General features: G+C 33.0%; 3 protein-coding genes across 5 annotated transcripts; 2 read left to right on the top strand and 1 right to left on the bottom strand.

The window, feature by feature from the left end:
- Positions 1 to 1,926: 1,926 nt before the first annotated feature.
- LOC123202392 (heavy metal-associated isoprenylated plant protein 6-like) lies at positions 1,927 to 4,285 on the bottom strand. Of its 2 annotated transcripts, XM_044618313.1 has the most exons (6): positions 4,126 to 4,285; positions 3,872 to 4,025; positions 3,537 to 3,775; positions 3,233 to 3,311; positions 2,590 to 3,144; positions 1,927 to 2,269 (listed from the first exon to the last, which is right to left on the bottom strand). In XM_044618313.1, the coding sequence occupies exons 1-5, from the start codon at positions 4,132 to 4,134 to the stop codon at positions 2,630 to 2,632; spliced, it is 996 nt and encodes a 331-aa protein (XP_044474248.1). In that variant the 5' UTR covers positions 4,135 to 4,285; the 3' UTR covers positions 1,927 to 2,269; positions 2,590 to 2,629. The 2 variants fall into 2 exon arrangements, with proteins under 2 accessions (XP_044474248.1, XP_044474247.1); XM_044618312.1 differs by lacking the exon at positions 1,927 to 2,269 and having other exon boundaries at positions 2,336 to 3,144.
- Positions 4,286 to 8,369: 4,084 nt separating this feature from the next.
- LOC123201963 (histidine--tRNA ligase, chloroplastic/mitochondrial-like) lies at positions 8,370 to 13,414 on the top strand. Of its 2 annotated transcripts, none has more exons than XM_044617646.1 (11): positions 8,370 to 8,744; positions 8,826 to 8,921; positions 9,052 to 9,140; positions 9,320 to 9,449; positions 9,987 to 10,079; positions 10,678 to 10,752; positions 10,966 to 11,083; positions 11,899 to 11,981; positions 12,389 to 12,517; positions 12,878 to 13,041; positions 13,139 to 13,414. In XM_044617646.1, the coding sequence occupies exons 1-11, from the start codon at positions 8,448 to 8,450 to the stop codon at positions 13,275 to 13,277; spliced, it is 1,413 nt and encodes a 470-aa protein (XP_044473581.1). In that variant the 5' UTR covers positions 8,370 to 8,447; the 3' UTR covers positions 13,278 to 13,414. The 2 variants fall into 2 exon arrangements, with proteins under 2 accessions (XP_044473581.1, XP_044473580.1); XM_044617645.1 differs by having other exon boundaries at positions 11,839 to 11,981.
- A 1,196-nt stretch (positions 13,415 to 14,610) lies between these two features.
- Positions 14,611 to 21,204, top strand: LOC123201964 (transcription factor-like protein DPB). Its single transcript, XM_044617647.1, has 9 exons — positions 14,611 to 15,090; positions 15,608 to 15,684; positions 15,932 to 15,975; positions 17,765 to 17,827; positions 17,932 to 18,078; positions 18,186 to 18,254; positions 18,410 to 18,508; positions 20,346 to 20,416; positions 20,624 to 21,204. The coding sequence occupies exons 1-9, from the start codon at positions 14,843 to 14,845 to the stop codon at positions 20,856 to 20,858; spliced, it is 1,053 nt and encodes a 350-aa protein (XP_044473582.1). The 5' UTR covers positions 14,611 to 14,842; the 3' UTR covers positions 20,859 to 21,204.
- The last annotated feature ends 319 nt before the right edge of the window (positions 21,205 to 21,523 follow it).

Here is a 21,523-nt window from a genome sequence, read left to right as displayed (position 1 = left end):
GATTTGAATGGAAAAGATATAGTATATTCATTCAAAGGAAAGGAAAGCTTAATAAAAAATTGTGGACGTGAAATTTAAAATAGTGTAAATTTTAATATTAGGGTTTATAAGATTATTAACGAAAAGGGGGATCATTAATTTTATCCGTAAGTATAGGACATTTGGCCTCTAATCATCCACTAAAAATTAATTAACATAATTAATCATGTTGTTAAAACATAGAAACAAAGCAATAAATCCATTCTTGTTATTTCATTGTTGTGATTTAAATACTGGTATCAAAGATCAAGGGCTAAATCGCAAATATAAATCAATAATTAATAAAGGAAAGGAACAAATGGCTCCAAAAATTTGTTGGAAATTGAGGTGGATGTTGTCACATTTCCTCTAAGAATTAAAGAAAATTATTATTCTATCTAATCTAAACCATTAGTATTTAAATAATTAAAGGTCATGGTGCACGCTTTATACCGGCTTTACATTTTTAATTTGAAATAATTTCTTAGGTCATACTACACATAACCCTTAAATAGTTAAAGGGCATGGTGGAAGCTTATACTTTATGTGTAAAAACAATTAGTGAAGCGGCAAGTTAGGTGAGTCTTTTACTGCTTTAATTGATGTAAATATGCTAATTGCCTTGTTAATATATGATATTGTTTTAAAACCTAGACCGATCGATTTGATCAATTTGTTTATGAATTAATATTAAATTTAATTTAAACTTTGTTTTAACTATTAAACTAAATATCTATGGTATTAGAGAAACAGATAAAAGTGTGTTAAAGGTTAATAATAGTCTCACTAATCTTAAACTCATTAGACGTGGTATCTTAATTAACAATCTGAATATATTGTAGAAACCCAACCCTGGCTAAGTGGCTTGTAACTAACTATATAGAAAGATTATCTTCCAAAAGAATTGTTAATTTGTTATTAACCTAATACACTAATTATTAATTAAGCAGCTTAATTATTAGGTAATGGTGTTTGCCATTCTTCTAAGAATAAGATCTAGTCATACAACGTGAAATATGGATAACGACAAGGGCAAAATATTAGCGAATTAAGAAAATTATAATTGCCCTCTATCTTTATGAATGTATCTGAAATATGGATTTGGTATTCTGTCAAGATGTCGTGCGTGCTACCGGCTAATTGTTTTGTCCATTTTCTCATCATCAATCCATCATCTTCCTCATTTGGTATTCCTGAATTATAATTATAATTCTTTTTTTTTTTTAAACTGGACTTGTAAATGTATTTACATAAATTTGATGGTGATGTTGATGTTTAATTCCTCTATCAACATATATGGTTGCTTATCCAATGGCCCTGGAGTGTTGGCCTAGAGCGTCATTGCAAAGGCAATTGATGTTGTTTCTAATGCTCCAAAGTGTTTTTATTTTTCCGGTCGATCGATCTTGGTTACTGGAAGCCAACAGATTACGGGCGCTAGATGCACACTACTGTTAAGGATTTAGTATCTTCTTATTATTAATTTGTCATTCTAGGAGTCGTATAATTGAAAATAATTATTTGATGTAAATTATGGCATTAAAAGTTAAGAGTGTGTCTCTGTCTTATCCTCTTACTTTCAACGCAGAGGAGTTGGGAACAAATACGTAACCTTACATCACTATCAAAACGAGAAATTGTTAATTTCGTGTTGTTGTTTCAGTCATCCATGCCGTGCGTTCTCATATTTCTTGTTGCTGCTCTGTAAAGGAAAGCTTTTACTTTTTCAACTTCAAGAAATGTCGTCTCTTTCAATGGCGTTTTGTATAATGTATATTCCCTAGCTCTCATTTGACAAACAAAAAGAAAACCAGATGTTTATCCTTTTAAGCTTATTTATTAATATGTGTCAGCCCATGGGACTGCGATCAAAATATACCTGGAGTCAAATGTCACCAAAAGCCGAAGAATATAAGGTAAAATTTTCATAGATGAATTTTTCAAACCACTCAACCTTTTGGCACTGTTAAGTTCTTTCACTATCACATAGAATAGAATAAATTATTCATGAAATTTTTGTACTCAAGTTACCAGGGCCAATGATAGTACTGAAATACAAAGTACCTGCTTAGGCCAGTCTGTTTGTATTGTACTATCTATTGATTCACGAACATGACCTTGTCAACAATCAAAACTACCACGTTTTGACCCACATATCCAATGCCCACCATAACAACAAATCATGCCACTAACTAAATGAGACAAATTTCACCAAACACATCATCGTCCCACCAGCTCACCTCGTGCGCACCTTAGAAAAAAAATATAACTCAATTTATTATTATTTATATTTATTATATTGATATTCAAAAAAATATTAAAGTAGAATATAAAATTTTTAATATTTCATATTAAAAGAACGAACAAAGTACACATCCAACAAACAATCAGCCAACTGAACCGCCTAACCTAACCCAACCCAAACCCAGCCGGCACCAGTCTAATACTATACTAAATTGCGAACCCTATGATTCCAAAATTCTAGTAAATTTTTGGTATTTACGTAATCACTTTTCTCTCCCGGTTCACTTCATTATTTACAATTTAGGCCTTTACTAATAAAAGCTTTACCTTATCCACCCTTTTATTCATGATTGACGTATTGTTTCATTTACATGATGGAGCACGCGTTCGGATTCTCATCACTGAACATCTGCGGAGCGTGCAAGTGAGGGTTGTGGTAAGCGTCGTTCATGTAAACCACTTGTTGATACTGATGCTCCATGGGGTAACTCTGGTTGCCGTATACTGGCGCGCTGTACCAGTAAGTAGGCGGCGGGGGGTAGGGGTAACCGAAATACTCCATCTTGCTCACCTCCATCTTAGGAGCGTCACCTCCACTGCCACCACCAGCAGCCGCAACAGGAGCTTCCTTTTCCTTCTTTTCTCCTTTGTCGGCGGCGGGTGCCGGGGTGGAGGCAGCTCCCTTCTCTTTCTTATCGCCTTCGCTGCCTCCTCCGGCAGCTTTGGCATCTTTCTTCTCACCTCCATCATCCTTTTTGCTGGGAACAAGCTCAACGTTTCTTCTGAGTTTATCTTTTAGATAAGCCACCATCTCCTTAACGTCCATACTTCCCTTGACCATCACTAGATCTTTACCATTGTCTACACTCACATCATCAGCCCCTGGTAGTCACGCCACGTATGATCATAGTCAGTCACTCAATATAAAATCAAATATTAATTAATTTAATTATTTTAGTGTTATTCTCACCGTTGATCTTTTTAATAACCTTCTTGATTTTGCTGATGCAACCATCACAGTGCAACCTAATCTTCAAAACGACGGAACTCTGCGTGACCAAATATATTAATAAAAACTAGTTATTCGTCTATTTAATTTAAGCTGCAAGAATAGTAAATTCGAAAACGAAATTTAGCCATTCAGGCATCAGGGCCAGTGCACTTCGAAATTAACGAACCAAAATCTCGTAAAAAAATCAATCAATTCAAAAACTGAATCATCGAAAAATTTTCCTCGACTTGTTAAATGGTATTTTAAATCAAGATATAATTACCTCTTTTGGTGGTTTCTTTTCCTCAGCTTTCTTCTCCTCCGGTTTCTTTTCCTCCGCCTTCTTCTCCTCCGTTTTTTTATCTCCGCCACCGGCACCCGCTTCTTTCTTCGGCTGAGGAGAAATAAGCTCGACTTTTTTCTTCGATTTCTCTTCCAATCTCTCCTTCAGTTTCGTCGGGTTCACATTGCCGACCACCGTGATTTTATTAGCATCACAGTCTGTCTTCACCGACTGAACACCTAAACAAATAAACAAAACAATCTCATTAACTTTAACAATCAAATGAAATAACAACATTATCGTAACACTTAATTAAATAATTAATGATCAATTACCTTCGTAATGTTTTATCACACGTTTGACTTTCTTCGCACAGCCTTCACAATGCAACTCCATCTTTAAAACGACAGTTAAAACGCCGTCGTCTTTCTTCACACCAGCGTCAGCTGCAGGCTTCTTCTCACCGTCATTGTTAGCAGCTTCCTTTTGCTGCACAACAACAAAACACGTAAGATAAGTCACCAACAAATTCCAAAGAGAATAACAAATTCCAAGTCTTAAAAGAGTAAGCATCACTAAGATACAAAACCTCGCCCATTTGAATACAGAAAAATTCTGTATATTTTTCTTCTGTGGTGGTGTTTGGATTGATTTCGTGTTATGGGAATTGCCTGTGAAGAAAGGAAAACGAGACAGAGGCGGATATTTATAGGGCAGGTCGCTGCGTTTTAAATGGAAAATGTGGAATGGCATATTCCGCTTTGTTGTCATGCGTATGGTATGTCCTATGTGTATGAATGCATGTATGATGATGCTGTACATGTTAGTTGTGAATGTAACGAAGTCAGCATGTGAGTGTTGCCGCCGTGTTGGACTAATGGTTGTTTGGAAACGACGGCACCATGATAGCCTATCCAAATTTAACTTGACCAGTCACATACAATTACTAGAACACCCCTTAAAATTCTACTACCAACACAACTGTAGAGGGTGATACTGTAGTTTCGGATCACGATATCCATTTAAGACTGGCAAATTTGAAACCGGGCGTGGGTTAGGAGACTGTGCTGTGCCCTCGGTAATTTAAAGCTATTTTCCGCATAGAAAATAGTTCAAAATTTTTTAGGCCAAAGGATTATTTTCCACTCAAAGTATTCTTCTCTACCAAATTTTTATCTTTTAACTATAAAAATCTCAAATATTTACTTATAAAAAGTTAAGTTTATTGATTTTAATCACAAAATGTACTTTCATTTGTAATTTTAAAAATAAATTAAAATTTAATCTTTTTTTTCTCTTTTGAAATCTTAAAAACTAAAAGTTTACCTTTAGTTCAAGTTTAAAAAATGGTATTTCCTCCTTTAGGGTTTAGTTTTCAATTTTTGACACTAAATCAAACGTCATCACCGACAACGAAGATTTCTTGACACATCACTATACTTCGATAGTCTCTCTTCCATCTTTTAGAACATCGATGGAAGAAGAGCTTATTAGAGAGACAAAACTCCTTGTTTAGAAAGACAAAAACGAAGATCTTATTTTTGTCTAGGAAGACGAGATGTCTTCTTGTGGGAAGATGATTGTCTTCCCAAAAAAAAATAAGATCTTCGTCTTTGTCTCTTTAGCTTCATTTGACGTCGATCAGACGTCTAGAGGAGGGAAGAGAGATCGTCAAAGCATGATGATACATCGGAAAATCTTCGTCATGAGCAATAACAACAGATTTGATGCTAGGAATTAAAAACTAAATCATAGGGGAAAAATGTTATTTTTTAAAATCTGACTTATTTTAGTTTTTAGGGTTTAAGATGGAAAAAAAAATTCTAAAGAATTAGAGTTTCGTTAATTTTAATTATTTATGAGTGAATAAATGAAATTTTTAAGATTAAAGGATAAGAATTTGAAATAAAAAAATACTTTGGGTGGAAAATAGTCCTTTGGCCCATTTTTTATTCATAATTACAATATTTTCACCTAAAAACAACAATTATTAATTTGCATTAAACTTAGTTGAAATTCATATTTTATTTAAGAGGAATGCAAATTTACTGTGTGAATGAAGATGAATTAAGCGGATTAATGATGTGGTAGAGCAATAATTTATGATAACTTCGAAAGCAATGCGACATTATTAATTTTGGGACTTCAAAGTGGGAAAGTTGCGTAGCAAATAAAAAATCTTTTGCAACTAGAGGCTGCTGGGGTGTCATGTCACCTCGGCACATGTGATGTGAAATAAATTTCCCGCCCAAGATTTTATGAAATTTGAAGTCACCCCATAAGTTTAAAAAATCTAATTTTGTAATTGTCAGGTGAAATAATACAATTATATGGATATATTTTTTTATATATAGATAATATGTAATTATTAAATTAAATAATTTTAAATTAAATTAAAATAGTATTTAATTATATAATAATATATTATTTATATATAAAAAATATGTATATATAATATTGTTTTAGGTGAAAATATTAAAAAGTAATTTATAGAAATATTTTTGTAATTTTAATAAATTTGTACTTTCTATTGAAAATGGATTAACTGATTAAGTTAAGAGTTAAAAATTAAAATTTTCAAACTTAAAAAGTACAATGTAATTTCACTAAAACTTGGGTGGAACATAGATACTCGGCCTACCCAATTGCGTATGAATCGTGGGTTAGGCCCATTTCACTATAATTCGTGCAAGTAGGTGGTTTTAAAAAATAGTTTTATTTTTTTAATTACTTAATGTTATATTTTAAAACTCTATCTTTGAATTTTCTATTTTGTTGACATTTTTTTTATTATAATTATATTTATTTTAGAAAATTTTCCCTTCCCTGTTAATTTTCTATCATCAACAAAATTGTAATGAATTTAATTTGTAACATTGCCATATTTCCGTCCATGTCATTTTTATTCTAATTGTAAAAGCTAATTAAACTATTTGCATGATTATACTGCAAACATGAATTAGGATAGAAAGGAAATCTTATGAATAGTAAGATGATATGTTGTTACATAAAGTTTTTCTAATTATTTATAAGAATAATCATTATTCTATAACTCATTACTAATTAATTGCGTCTTATATTTCAATTCCATCAAGCATAATTTTGACTATATGATAAAGGTGATATCTATCATTAAATATACAACGCCTGGTCCTAGAGGCATGCTGACTGAAATCATATGGGAAATGTCTAATCTAATCCAATTCAATTTCAAATGCCATGTGTTCTTAGATTTCAACTCTAACCCTTTAACATTGGGACGTATATGTATAATATATACTATTTTATTTTATTTTATTTTATTTTCCTTTTCATTTATTATAATTACAATATCACTGACGCAATCCACCACACCAATTTTATCTTACTATATATAAAACCTCAAATACTCATTTAAAAAAAAAAAATTCATTGTTAATTGATTAAATAAAAAGAAATGTGGGTAATGATGAAACGGGAGGGAATGAAAAGAAAAAAAATGTTTATATAATTAAATAATTTTAAATTAAAAATAAAATAAAATAAAATACAATTTAATTTCTAACCTATTATTATTAATAATAATCAATATGAATTGTTAATTGATTAATACTCAAGGAGGCCTTTACTATTGACAAATAACTTTCATTGAATTCGTTATGGTCTGTCTATGGGAAATTATTTAGTGTTGAGTTGAGAATCCTATTCCAATTTCAATACCTGCAACATTCAAAGGAATATTTCCAAAATTGAATATTTGATTATATGAATTACTACCAGACCAGTCATAAAAATTTCAGCCCAAAAAAATCTCATACATTCCAAATCCAAGTCCTGCGCCCTACGATTATGATAGTGACATGGTTGACCAAAAATTTGTTTGAAAGAGGTCAATGCAAGTATGGTCATGGATGGCGTCATGAACAAAACAAACATTAAAGACAGAAACCAGATTTTTCTGACTATAGCTGCAATTGCCAACAACAATTTCCCTTCCACCGCAAAGTTTTAATTGACTATAATAACTAGTGTTATCAATTAAAATAATTACATTTTTAGGGTATACAAAATTAGCCCAAAAAAACACTAGCCTATGCTAAACTTTGAATTAGGGGAGGGGTCAATGCAATAATATTTCAAAATATAATAAGAGTTTCAAAAATTTTCATTAGCATATAAAATAGAATTATTCATATAAATCAAATACAAACTTAAAATTATTCATATAAAATTATTTGTATACAAACTAAGATGACAACTTATAATTGAACAAGGGTTCATGGTTTAGGGATCAACCTTTTTCTCTTACTTCAATTTCATCAAATGAAATACTATCACATTTGGTTGTTTAAATAAAGTTATATAATTTGTTTATATATATATATATATATATATATATATATATATATATATATATATATATATATATATATATATATATATAGTATTACTTTAGCATAAATAGGGTTGTGTCAACAAAATATAAAGTTAAAATTTTTTTGAAAGTTCAACATAGATACCAAACTTTACACTGAACTTTAAATGAGGGGTTGAATATAATATTTTAAAACTAATGAGAGATTAGAGGATTTTAGGTGAACAAATGTAAGATTTATAAATTCAATAAAACTATATATTTATATTTTAAGTACATAAAATAAATATATAAATAAAATATTATTATATAATTAAATAATTTTAAATTAAAATTAAAATAATATTACCCTTCTAAATTTTAAGGGTGCACGTTAATTTTCGTCTTTAATGTATTTTAAATGCTAATGGCCCAAAACAGAACGTGGGCTGATAGGCCCAACAAAACGCAATCTTCTCCTGACTTTAAGGTGGACAGGACACAGAGAAACCGAAGCTTTACTGTGGCTGCGCTGCGTTCAGTAGACGCGCCCTTCATCGTCTGCAGCACACAACAAAATGCCTGCAATTCACTCTTCACTAAACTGTTTCCTCAAGCCTCTATTCTTATCTCAAATTTCTATCTCCTTCAGCAAGTTCGCAATCCCCAAGCAAGTACTCAACTCTAGAAACCTCTGTACTTTAGCTTCCGCCGACTCCGCCTCCAGCCACAATGGAGGTCGGTCAGGTGCTCTCTCTCCGCTTCCAGTCACGGAGGAGGTGCAGAAAATCGACGTCAATCCTCCCAAAGGCACCAGAGACTTCCCTCCGGAGGACATGCGACTTCGCAATTGGCTTTTCCACAATTTCCGAGAGGTTAGGGTTCTGAAACAGCGTGTAAACGAATAATGCTTTTTTAAAAATCCAATTAATCTCTCTCTCTTTTTTTTTTTTTAGGTGTCACGTTTATTTGGATTTGAGGAAGTTGATTTTCCAGTGTTAGAGTCAGAAGCTCTGTTTATTAGAAAAGCAGGGGAGGAGATTCGAGAACAGGTTCATTTCATTTTTCCTCTTTATTGTTTAAGTAAAGTTTGTGTGTGGGAGCAATGAAAATGTTAATAATGGATTGCCTTATACATGATATAATGTGCTCGTGAACTCTTGAAAAGATTCCTTTTTGCAGCTGTATTGTTTTGAAGATAGAGGAAATCGTCGCGTTGCATTGAGGCCAGAGCTAACTCCATCTTTAGCAAGGCTAGTGATACAGAAAGGGTACTAAAAATTTCTGATTGTGCAGTGCTTTAATGTTGCAGGGTATCTTTTGTATAGTAATTGCTTATAATTTCCTGAATATTTGCAGGGTGTTCTAATAGTTATTTACTTTATAATTATTGTATCCTGGTCTGGGATGCCAGAATTTGATCACGATTTTTTTTTTTTTTTTGGTCCAGAAAATCAGTGCCTCTTCCGTTGAAATGGTTTACTGTTGGACAGTGCTGGCGGTATGAGAGAATGACAAGGGGACGGCGTCGTGAGCACTACCAATGGAATATGGATATCATTGGTGTACCTGAAGTGACGGTATGTGTTGCCAACTCTGTTTGCCCTTAAAAGCCAATATATTTGTAGTTTCTGTTGCAAATTTGAAGGGTATGGGTTTTCTATGCTCCTTTTGTGTAGGGTTATATCATCCTTAACTTAGAACTAAGGTATTTTTCCTCCTCTCTCATCACACATGTACACATTCAATTTTATCACTGCTTAAGGTTTTCAAACTGTACAATTTCAGTACTCAGTAGAACCAACACTTTTCAGTAACACCCATATTGTGCCAATATTTTGGCAGGAAATTTTACTGCTTGTGATAAAAGCTGTAATAACAATGTGATGCCTATCAAACATAACAAGTTTCAACACTTGATGACAAATTCATTCACATGAGCATATGTTTCATGCACACGCACAGATTCCGGCTGCCTTATTTTTTATTCTTTCTTTATAAACTCATTGTTTATTTTAAATTTTTGAGCTGGTTTGTTCTGATTCACTTCATATGATTTTTTAATTATTGTCTTTATGACCATTCATTCTCTTCATGAAGCTTATAATTTAATGTAGGCTGAAGCAGAACTGATTTCTTCTATCGTCACTTTCTTCAAGCGAATTGGAATCACTGAATCAGATGTTGGATTTAGGGTTTCCAGTCGAAAGGTGCGAACATTTCTTCCGTACACATTGGATGCCTTTAACTAAACTTGTTTTTCTATATCAGTGTTTCTCTAAGTTCTTTGGCATGTTGTCGAATATATTTCTACTGGTTAATATTTAGTTTGTTTCATGATTTGCTAAGTGCCCATAGCCTTACGACTGTTCCCTGCATTAAAATACATTGTCAACTTCTGTTGTACTATTATGTGTAAATGTCTCTTTGCTTCTTACTGAGCTTTTCATTGGAAATGCATTATGAATTGCACTGCTTCAGGATTTTATGCTTTCCTTGGTGAGATTTGGATCTTATCTTGAGACAAGGCTTTTTGCATCTTTCTAACTCTCACCGTAGGAAAATATGGTAGTAATACATGGTAGACTTCTGCAAGTGCTAGGGATTCACTACTGTTGGATTTAATTAGGAATCACAGTTTCACTATGCTATTATGTAATTGTTTGAACCTTTGTTATGAGCAATAAAAATCGCCATCAAAGAGCTTCTAAATAGAAGTATAATATGCATGCAATGGCCACTATTTTATAATTTGCATCTTGTTATTCCATATGTTTTTATTTTATTATGTTCTCTTTATCTTCGTAGGTTTTGCAAGAAGTTTTGAGGTGCCACTCCATACCTGAAAACTTGTTTGGCAAGGTTTGCATCATAATAGACAAGGTTAGTTGTTTAACATTACATTACATATTTCAAGATGTGAGGCACTAAGTTTTTTGTTTTCATAATGGAGGCTATACTGATTGTTTCAACTCATTAGTTTGATTGAAAATCAATGTGGCTGCATACTTATATATGTTTTGTGAATGTGTTATCATCATCTGATTTAGTATTATTATTTTAAAATGAGTGGTGTTGGTTTTATTCGGTAAACAGATAGAGAAGCTACCACTTGATTTGATTAAGAATGATCTGAGGTATGCTGGGATATCAGAAGAAGCTATTGAAAAGCTATTAATGGTTCTCTCCATAAAGTCCTTGACAGAGTTGGAAGGTTGGTTTTAGCAACATATTTTTGAAAAGTCATATGTTCTTGTTTTTTTATCAAAACAATGTGGAATCTGTATTTTTCTTTCTAAAACGGACAAGATTTAAAGTAAAAAATGAATCTAATTATGTGTTAGGCAAACATATGGAGTTAATTTTGAAAATAAATTTTCTCCATTGTTGTCTGGCACACATTCTGTTTGCTTGGTAGTCAGCCATTGCCATTGCTCTTCCATATTCTGTGTTGGCCTGAAGCTGTTGGCATATTTCTAATGGAGATGCAAGATTGCACTTATTTTGTTTGTGCTAGTTTACCTTTTGCAAGTATTATTTGTTATTTATATACATCTTTTGTTATATTATTATTTGGATTAAAGCATGTCATTACCTTACTACCAGTATGGTAATTTAGTATTTTTTCTCAATGTTAGCAATGATTAGTTCTTCCTGAACGTATATCTTGTATGGGTGGATTCTCTTTTTATACTGCAGATTACTTACTTAAATACATAAAAGATTTCGTTGTTCTGTTCCTCTTTCAAGTACTCCAAGTTGTTAGAAGATGTTAGCCATAGCTTACTACTGATCGCAGAATGAGCATCACTATTAAATGTCCTCTAAGAATTTTCTAGTCATTTCTAAACTTCTCTTGAGGTCATAACAATCTTCTATGGATACTCAGATACTTGAGTAACAGTAGAAAGATGTAATAAGATAATAATGCTTATTCAGGTTTTTTCTGTCATATCTATGGGATTGCAGAGATACTTGGAGGTGCAGGGGAAGCCATTGCTGATCTGAAACAACTATTTTTGCTTGCAGAAAATTTTGGTTATTCTGATTGGATTCAGTTTGATGCATCTGTCGTTCGAGGCCTTGCCTACTACACTGGTATTGTATTCGAGGTTAGATTATCAATATAGTTTTTTCTTTGTTAACCTAAATGTTCACACTTCAGAAAATTTTAGTTAAAAACAGTACTCAACTGTGCTTGTGGGGATAATGTTAATCTTCTAACACTCCTGTACTTGTATTAGTGTTATAAAGGCTGAATTTGAAACAACATAATTTATTAACAAAAGTCTATGAATACAGTCATATACTTTGTACTAAGATTAGAACATTAGAAGTCTTCAAAAGCTATTACATGAATTTGCGTGAAAATTGGATAAATGTCAGCCCAATGGGACTATAATTTTGCCAAAAAAATTTGGGTGGTTTTTTATTTGCACCTACAAATACTTGTGTTTATAGAAATAAAATTAGGACTGCCACCTTAACTCTCTTAAATGACTTAGAATCCTTGTCTCAGTGTTTCGATAGGGATGGAAAGTTGAGAGCTATTTGTGGAGGTGGGCGGTATGATCGGCTGCTCTTGACTTTTGGTGGTGATGACATTCCAGCTTGTGGCTTTGGATTTGGTGATGCGGTTATTGTAGAAGTATGTTGAAGTTTTCTTTACATCATTAATTTTTTTTACTTTTTCAAGTTATTTCTAAGTAAGATCAATGAAGTGCATTATACATTTGCAGTTTGTTAGGTTGAGGGTAATTGGAAGGAAAATTAGAACAGTTACTTACCCAAAAAAAAAATTTAAAGGGTTATTATTATCCCTCTTTTCGATTCTATGTAATAATGAAGTATAAAGAAAGGAAATAGGTGATAATTATTCCCTTAAATGCTATTAAGCACTGATGTGATATAAGAAGTTTTGTAAATTTGAACCTCTGGAAAGTGTATATATTTTTTTTGTGTTTATCTTTATATTTACTTATAATTTTTTTGGGGGGATGGATTGTAGTTGCTCAAGGAGAAGGGCCTTCTGCCAGAACTGGACCTCCAGGTGGACAATATTGTCTGTGCTTTGGATTATGATCTTCAAGGAGCAGCTGCTGCAGTTGCAACAATACTCAGAGAAAAAGGTCAAAGTGTTGATTTAGTCTTGGAGAGCAAACCTCTTAAATGGTACCAATTTCATCTTTTTAGATTCTAGCCATTTGTAGGTATAGTGGTCAATGTTCTAAATATTTAATTATGGTATGTTTTCTACTGATTGTTTTAGGGTGTTCAAACGGGCAGCACGGATAAATGCTCAAAGGCTGATTTTGGTGGGGAATACTGAATGGCAAAAGGGTATGGTTGGTGTAAAAATCCTTTCTTCTGGTGAACAATATGAGATTAAACTTGATCAACTAGAGTGATCAAGTTGGAATTTTCTTCTTTGTGATCATTATGAACTTGTGATATCAATGTTTAGTTAATTTATGGTTAGTTATTGTTTTCCTCCAATTTATGTACTTGTAAAGTTATTTGTGTATTAAATCAATTTTTGTGCTCATCTGTTTGTGGCTTGCTACCTATTGTTTTGACTTTGTTCTTTTGCGCTTTAGCGGTGAGGAATTTAAGAAGTAGCAATTTTGAGAACTTGAAGCACGCATAACATGAAGAAAGCATATATAAGATGGAGTCTCTTCTAGATTGTGGCCCTTTGCATAAAAAAGATAGGGTAGTGAAAGAGTGAGTTTTTCTTGAAACAAATGTTATTCTTCAAGCTGAGTGAATTTGACACTTACTTCACAGAGGGTGCTATCTCTGGTCATTTTCCTGAAGAGATTACAAGGGCCACAAGACCAGCAGTGCTGTCGAATTTGATATGCCTTGAAGGTACTAGGTAGTTCATATTTTACCTTGCAAAGTCAGAAGGCAAAGAAAAACTTAACAATAGTGGAACATTGTAGGTATGTATATGAGTTGTGACATGATCTCGGAGATGGGGAGACTCACTCACTCCGAGGTAAAGGTGGCAAAGGGTTGTGTTGGTCTGCCAAAAAAATGGGCTGGTTGCTAATTTACAAGTTGTGATTTGCATTTGTGAAGGATCATGCTAGGACCTGCGGGGAAGGCCTGTGGGCCGTCCCAGTATGGTCTGCTTTTCTAAAAGTAGATATGGCAAATTAGATGGAATTATGTTTTATTCATATAAATTAATATTATGTTTCATTTTCAGTTTGAAGCATCACAAATAATCTTAGATTAAATTGACCTCCACTCCACAACTGCTATGTTATGTTGATGTTGATCAATATGACTTGTACTGCAATGAAATTTAGGTGAATTTGTTTATTTGTTTGTTTGTAAAAGAAAAAGAGTGATAATTTCATATTACCTTTTAACAATGTCCCACGTTGTAAACAGTACTTGCAAGATCAGAAGCACTTTTCTTTTATACCCCTTAAACTTTAGTGAAACTGAAGCTTCCTGGGAAAATGAATGGAATCTCCTTTTGCCAAAACATGTTTGCAGCTATTCTATTCAAGCAGTCTGGAGAATTTATATGAATAATTTTACTTGATAAAGTCTAAATTGATGAAAAGGGAATTTTACAATGTCACAAACATTAAATCTTTTTTTTTTTTAATCATCAGAAATATAAATATAAATATAAATATATTTTGATTGCATTTAATTTCAAAAATTAACTCTAATTACATCTAATAAAAACTAATTATAAATTAATATTTTTAGATTTTCCCACTAAATATTAAACAATAAAACCATCTCTTGACTATGGTTTTCCCTCTTTTTTCCTTTGCTTGAACCCTCCAGTTCCATCGCCTCTCTTACGCTTCAATCAGATCAACACTCACAAAACCCTGACACTCGCACCCACAGACTAAACCTCAGTTATGTTCATAACCCACCATCCCCACAATTTGCTTAGAATAGTTAATTAGTTATTTGTGTTATTTTTTCTTGTTGGGTATTTATGGTCACTGGAAATACTTCTCACAGAGACGATGGGGACCGAAACCCACCCGCAGCCGCCGCTTCTAGAGGTGGAGGTGGAGCTACGCGATCGTGGGGCACCACCGTCTCCGGCCAATCGGTGTCTACCAGTGGCAGCGTGGGGTCGCCTTCACAGAGCATGGCCACACCGGGGAGTGACAATACTTTCTTGAAATTGAATCATCTTGACATTCATGGGGATGATGCTGGCTCTCAAGGTGCTGCTGGGTGAGTAATTGAGTGATTTTTTTCCCCTTTCAGGTTAGAGTTGGGGTTTTAGTTGTTTGACTGGGGAAGTTGTTTGTGTGTTTGATTGGGGTCTTATGCTCGAGGGTTGTTTTGGGAATTGTGAGTTGTGTAATTGTTGCTTTGAGGATAGTTAATTGTTAGCTGTAGTTTAAGTTTGATGTTTTATCTTTTTATGGTGTTTATTATGATCGAATTGCTAATTTGTGAGGTAAATCGTTAATTATTTTCTGAGTGAACTTTCCATTTGTCAAAATTTTCATTGCAGTCTGGTTTTAAGTGAGTTTGCTTGCAAAAGTTGATAAAGCGGTTGTAAATTGTGAGAGTTCACTTTCAAAGTCCTGGCATTATCTTTAATTATTTGAAAAACTCAGCTATAATCCTCTGAAGTTACTGCACCATCATTTTAGCACTCTAGTATGCATGCATTTTTCCTTTGGAAGCTAAAATTTTGATTTCCTTAATGTATTCTTGCTGATTTTTGGTTTATAAATGGTAGCAAGAAGAAAAAGCGAGGGCAAAGGGCAGTTGGAGGAGATAAGAGTGGTAGAGGGCTTCGCCAATTTAGCATGAAAGGTGCTTGATTGACCTTATCTCTTTATTCCTTTTTTCTGAATTTCTTATATTCACAATAAAAATTTTATCCTAACATGCTGGGGGTTGTAGTCTAAAAGATGAAAGATTATGAGAAGCTTATTCTTTGAGTATTTCATGTGGAAATAGTGGTTTCATGATTTTCTTTTGAAAATGGCATTTGTTGTTGAGGAATGAGTAGTGATAACTTTTCCTGCTAATTTTGTGAACTCCCTTTGGTTGATTCCAGTGTGCGAGAAAGTAGAAAGCAAGGGAAGAACCACATACAATGAGGTCAGGTGGTTTCTTGATATTGATTCGTTTATGTGCATTCACTGTTTGTAACAATTTTTCCAATGCTCATTCTATGAGTGCTTTTCCCTTGTGTTATTGTTATTGTATGAAAATATGATGAAAATCTTAAGTGCTTATTCCCTTGAATGAGTTTTGGTGCTTTCAAGGGTCTCTTAACATTGTTTTTGTTTATATTGTTTTCATTTCTAGTGTGTTCTGATTTACAATAGTCTTATTTTTATAGGAAATAAGCTTCAATATATGTCACAGTTGCAAGTCTCTTGTTAACATAGGAGTAATCTTTGCAAAGTCAATGACAGTAGTTATAATTACTAAAAGAGATAACAACACCTAAAGGTATTGAACTATAATTTTTTTTTTCTAATGAAAGGACTAGATTTTGTTTTTTCCTCTTGAAGGGATTGAACTTTTGTATTTTACCATTGAAGAATTCAAATTTTAGATTTTCCTATTAAAAGGACCAAACTTTTACTATTTTCTATTAAAGGTAATAATTTATTATTTGACTTCAAACAATGTTAAATCGGAATGATGGAACAAATTTTTCTGTTAAAACAGTGACATGGATAATTTGTTTATTGAAGTGGACATTTACAGCGAACAAAAACCCCAAATTATACTTTTTCCCGAAATTTATTTCTACAAAAACGACAAAACATACTTAGAATAAACAAAGCCTACCCATAATAAGCGAAATCCAGCCATAATTAATTTGGTGTTTTGTTTTTGATGGTAGGGATTTTTTAAGTTGAAAGTCTGGAGCTTTTTTATTATTTAGTCTCATTAAAGAACTCATGGACAATGGTAAAAAATAATTTCTTTAGATTTGAATAAAATATCATTCTGATGAAAAAAAATTTAAATGAACAAGATACACTTAAAAATAAAAGTGTGGTTTAACATTAATAAACCTCATTCTGATTAAAAAATTTCTTAACATATAGGATATATGATAGAGAAGTTACTGACAAGACATAATAATGCACATTAGAGGTTATACCTATTTTTTTATGATAAAATATTAGTTTGGTCTCTTCAATAGAAAAATTTGAAAATTCAGTTATTTCATTTAGAAAAATAAAATTCGGTTAGCCAAGAATTGTTCATGTTAACCAAGAATTGTCTTGACCATTATTTCTGAACTAAAAGCAAAAAATCCAAATCATTAAGTTTTAACTGCGTCAGTGGTTAGATCCGTTTTTGTATGACAAAATATAAGTTTGGTCTCTTCAATAGAAAAATCAAAACATTTGGTCTCTTCAATAGGAAGAAACAAAATTTGGCCCCTTCATTAGAAAAAAGATGATGGTTTGATCCCTATAGGTGTTGTTATCTCTTTCGAAAATTACTTGTGTCTTTGTTCATGATTCCAATTTTCTTGGTTGTCTCAGTGGTTCTTGGATCCTAGTCCTTCCTGTTTTAGTTTTGTGGGTGAAATACCTATTCTTTAGGGTGGTGTGGGTCTTGTAAGGGTTAGAGCTATGCCTATTATCTTTTCTTAATTGGAATTTGCATTTCACCAACTAAGTTCCTTGATGGTATACTATTTTGTACCTCTATTAATTAATTTTTGTGAAAACAATATAGCAATTTATGTTGGCTAACACTTATCATCCACATCTGAATCAAATCCCAGTAACTTAGTTAAAGCTAAGGTTTTATATGCACTTGCTTACTTTTGATTTCAGTGCACAAGTGAAATGAAGTTAAGATTTTCATCATATTTTATAAGTATTTGCCTATGTCTGAGAGTTGGAAGTACTTTCAGGTTGCAGACGAACTTGTAGCTGAATTTGCTGATCCTAGCAATAGTTTAGCTTCCCCAGATCAGGTTTATATTCTTTGACCAAGCTGAGATATTTAATGTCATTTGCTTGCTTGTATTGGCCTTAACCATGAGAGTTTTTTTAATATTGTGATATATCTTGTTAACAGCAACAATATGACGAAAAAAACATTCGACGAAGGGTATATGATGCTCTAAATGTACTCATGGCCATGGATATCATATCTAAGGATAAAAAGGAAATACAGTGGAAGGGTCTCCCACGTACTAGCCTGAATGATATTGAAGAATTAAAGGTGCAATATAGTTGTTTTTGTATGTCTTGTGCAGTTAATAAAATTCTGAGTGGTCTACTCTGAATAAGATATGAGCTTATCCAATTCCCAACATGTATTAAATGCAGGCTGAGCGTCTTGGACTAAGAAATAGAATTGAAAAGAAAACTGCTTATCTTCAGGAACTAGAGGAGCAAGTAAGAGTTGCTATTTAGTTCCTCTGTCTGTTACGACATTGTAACCCTGGCATGAGCTTGTTCACTGAATGCAGTTGGGTTGAGGACTTCTGTTTTAACTGACCTTTATGTAATTCTGGGTTCTGTGGTCTGACTTATCTTCACCCTTCATCAAGTTTGTAGGACTCCAAAACCTTATACAACGAAATGAGCAGTTATACAGTTCTGGAGATGCTCCCAGCGGTGGTGTGGCTTTACCTTTTATTCTGGTGCAGGTAGATTTGCTTCTCAATGTTTTTTGTCGCATGGTTTCATTCATTCTTAGTGAAATGTCAGAAATGCAGTTACTGAAGTTTAACCACAAATTAGATTCTAAAATTTTAAAAGCAATTCCTATATAAGTTATTAGTATTATTTTGCTGGTCTTGGGCCAACAGCTGCTTGGCCTGAATAAAAAGTTTGAATAGTATTTGACTCATGGGGTAGGATGCGTTGAAGAGAAAACTAAAGTTAATCTTGCCCTAAGTTTCTCGTTTTGATAGATTTCAATCTTGCTTGCTAGATTTATTAGAAGTTTGGATTACTTCCTGTGGTACATGGAAGTTCTATATTTGGTCATGTCCACTCTTTCTTAAGAAATACTTGCAGTATTTCTTCTCTGTTTATTATAAGTGCTATCAGCTTTTTAACTACTCCTTCCTAATTACTGCTTTAACTGCTGACTAAGTTTATTGTACTATTATTTTGGGGTCTTCTAGTTTTAAATATATTCTCTTTCCTTAATGTTTCACATTTTTCTATAAGTTTTTGGTCTTTTTGTTCACTTTTCTTTTCTTTCTGTACCAATGTTTCACACTATAATTTTCCTGGATGGTATTCAAGGTCATCAAATTCTTCATCTTAATATTGCTTTCCTTTTTTATTTTTTTGGTTCAGCTGTATTAGTACAATAAAGATGTTATATCTATACATCTTTGTATGGGGGACAATAACATGTTGCACTGCTGTTTGACCTATACGGCTGTGCCTACATATCTACAACTTTTGGCTTTTTCTTAAAGTCTACAATTATGTAGTATATAAAAATGCATAAATTATGTATTATCGGGTTTTACTTCCAGTAGTTTTTATCCCGGGGTTCTTTTAATTCAAATGATTTAAAATTTCTGATTCCATCCATTATAGTTTTGTTACACCAAAAACATGAGCATGTAAAATTTGTGGTATCTTAGCCATTGGAATTGTATTTCAGATTCTAGTGTTTTTCTAGTTAAACCATTTATTTCTCTTTCTCAGTGGGGTTTATTTATTTTATGATGTAGAAAACATAGTTGAGCATTTAAAACATTTTTTTTTATGGTAAAGGAAATTTAAGTTCAACTACATATTAATTTGAATTGTAGGATTATGTTATGTGCATTTTTGTGTTAGCTAATTTGTGATTTGCCCTCAATCATAGTTATTTACAACTTTGGCCTAGCTTTTTGAAGCTCTAACTTGCTTAACAAATAATAGTTGCACAAGAGTTTGTGTTGCAACCTTGAGCTATGTTTGATAGCTAGACAACATGAGATATATGTCTCTGTTGGTTAAGTGGAATTATGGAATGCTATAAGCTCAAATGGGGAAGTAGCATTTACTTTTATTAATATATATAGAGAGAAAACATATTCATCAACTGATTTTTAACATGTGAAAAACTGAGGGCTATGGTGGCCCTAAGATGAAGTTGTACCCTTTTACATTATATTCAACTAAGTGCCAGTTAACTACTGTTCTGCAAGGACATCAGCTTTTGTAAATAATGAGATTCACTTTGCTAAATTAGTTCTTTTTTCCCCTTACCTTCTATATTGTGGAGGCTCTAAGTATGCTTCAGCTTGTATCCCAGTTATTGAGCATGCTTAGATTAATTTTTTGACTTGTAAGGAGAAACAATAGTGCTTTATTGATGTCTATTGCATGGAACTAGAGTTTTGGCTTATTTATACACATTTGTTGTATAATATGACTTCCACTATCATGCTCTTAAGCATCTCCTAGATTTTAAGTTGCATTTATTGTGATATCTCTCATTTTTTCCTTCTCTCCCTTGACATGTGGAAACCATAGACACGCCCTCATGCAACTGTTGAAGTGGAAATATCAGAAGATATGCAGCTGGTGCATTTTGACTTCAATAGGTAAGAGTTTTATAAAGGGGGTGTCAAATGGTTCTCATTAAAGTTAATGTAGTCAAGGGTGCAATGTTGTAGCATGTGGTTGAAAATTGAGAAGAGATGCAGCAAAAGGAAGGTTGGAGGGGTGGCAGTCGAGGTTTCATGTTCACATTGTGATAGCCCTTAAATTATTGTTTTATTCATCCTAAAATTTTTGTATTATTTTTGCAGCACCCCTTTTGAGCTCCACGATGACAATTATGTACTTAAGGCAATGAAATTTTGTGAGAGACCACAAAGTGATAATATGGTACCCAATTTCCCTGTAGATGGTGGTGAAAGTTCTAGCATGTCCGGTATGTATCAATCACAACTACTCCTTCCACCGTCAAACACCTTGAGTAGGCCTCCAACCTCACCGCCAATCCCTGGTATACTAAAAGCACGTGTTAAACATGAGCATTAATCTGGAAGTTACAAAACTTGATCATCTTACCATAGGCATTCTCACAGCATACCTGTATATTGTGTAAAGTAATTTGCCATGTACCTGGTAGCCCCAGTTATAGCTATCTGCACCTCATTAATGAGAGGGAATATTACAGTAACTAGCAGATCATTCTTCCTGTGTTGGGATGTCCACTGGGTTTTGGCTCTGGCAAATTCTGTGGTTTTTATATTTGTAGCCATTGTAATTGTTTTAGCATAATTTTTCCTGTCATTTTATTTCCATTGTAGAAGATTGAGTTTATTTGTATTGAACTGTGAAGGATTCTCCAGCTGCATACAGAATCATAGAATTAATTTTAACAGTTTGACATTCTCATGTTATTCCAGTTTACACCTATTTCATGACTTAGCTTCACCATCGTTGTTATAGTTGCCAAGAAGATCCACCATTTAGAAAATTTTGTCCATAGATTGAAGAGCTAACATCAATCTCAGGATTGAAGATTCAAGCTCATTGCTTTATTCTTGTTATCCAGTAAGCGACAGTCCTACTCCAACAATTCTGATATTTGTTGTGTCGTTTACCATTCATTATATGTATCTATTTCTGATCCTTAAACGCTTTCAATAATTAATATGTTAATATGAAGAGCCACTAGTTTTGGGCATGATGATTTCTTG

The sequence above is a fragment of the Mangifera indica genome, chromosome 18 (assembly GCF_011075055.1).
Source record: "Mangifera indica cultivar Alphonso chromosome 18, CATAS_Mindica_2.1, whole genome shotgun sequence".
Lineage (NCBI taxonomy): Eukaryota > Viridiplantae > Streptophyta > Magnoliopsida > Sapindales > Anacardiaceae > Mangifera > Mangifera indica.
This window is presented reverse-complemented; position numbering and strand designations above follow the sequence as displayed.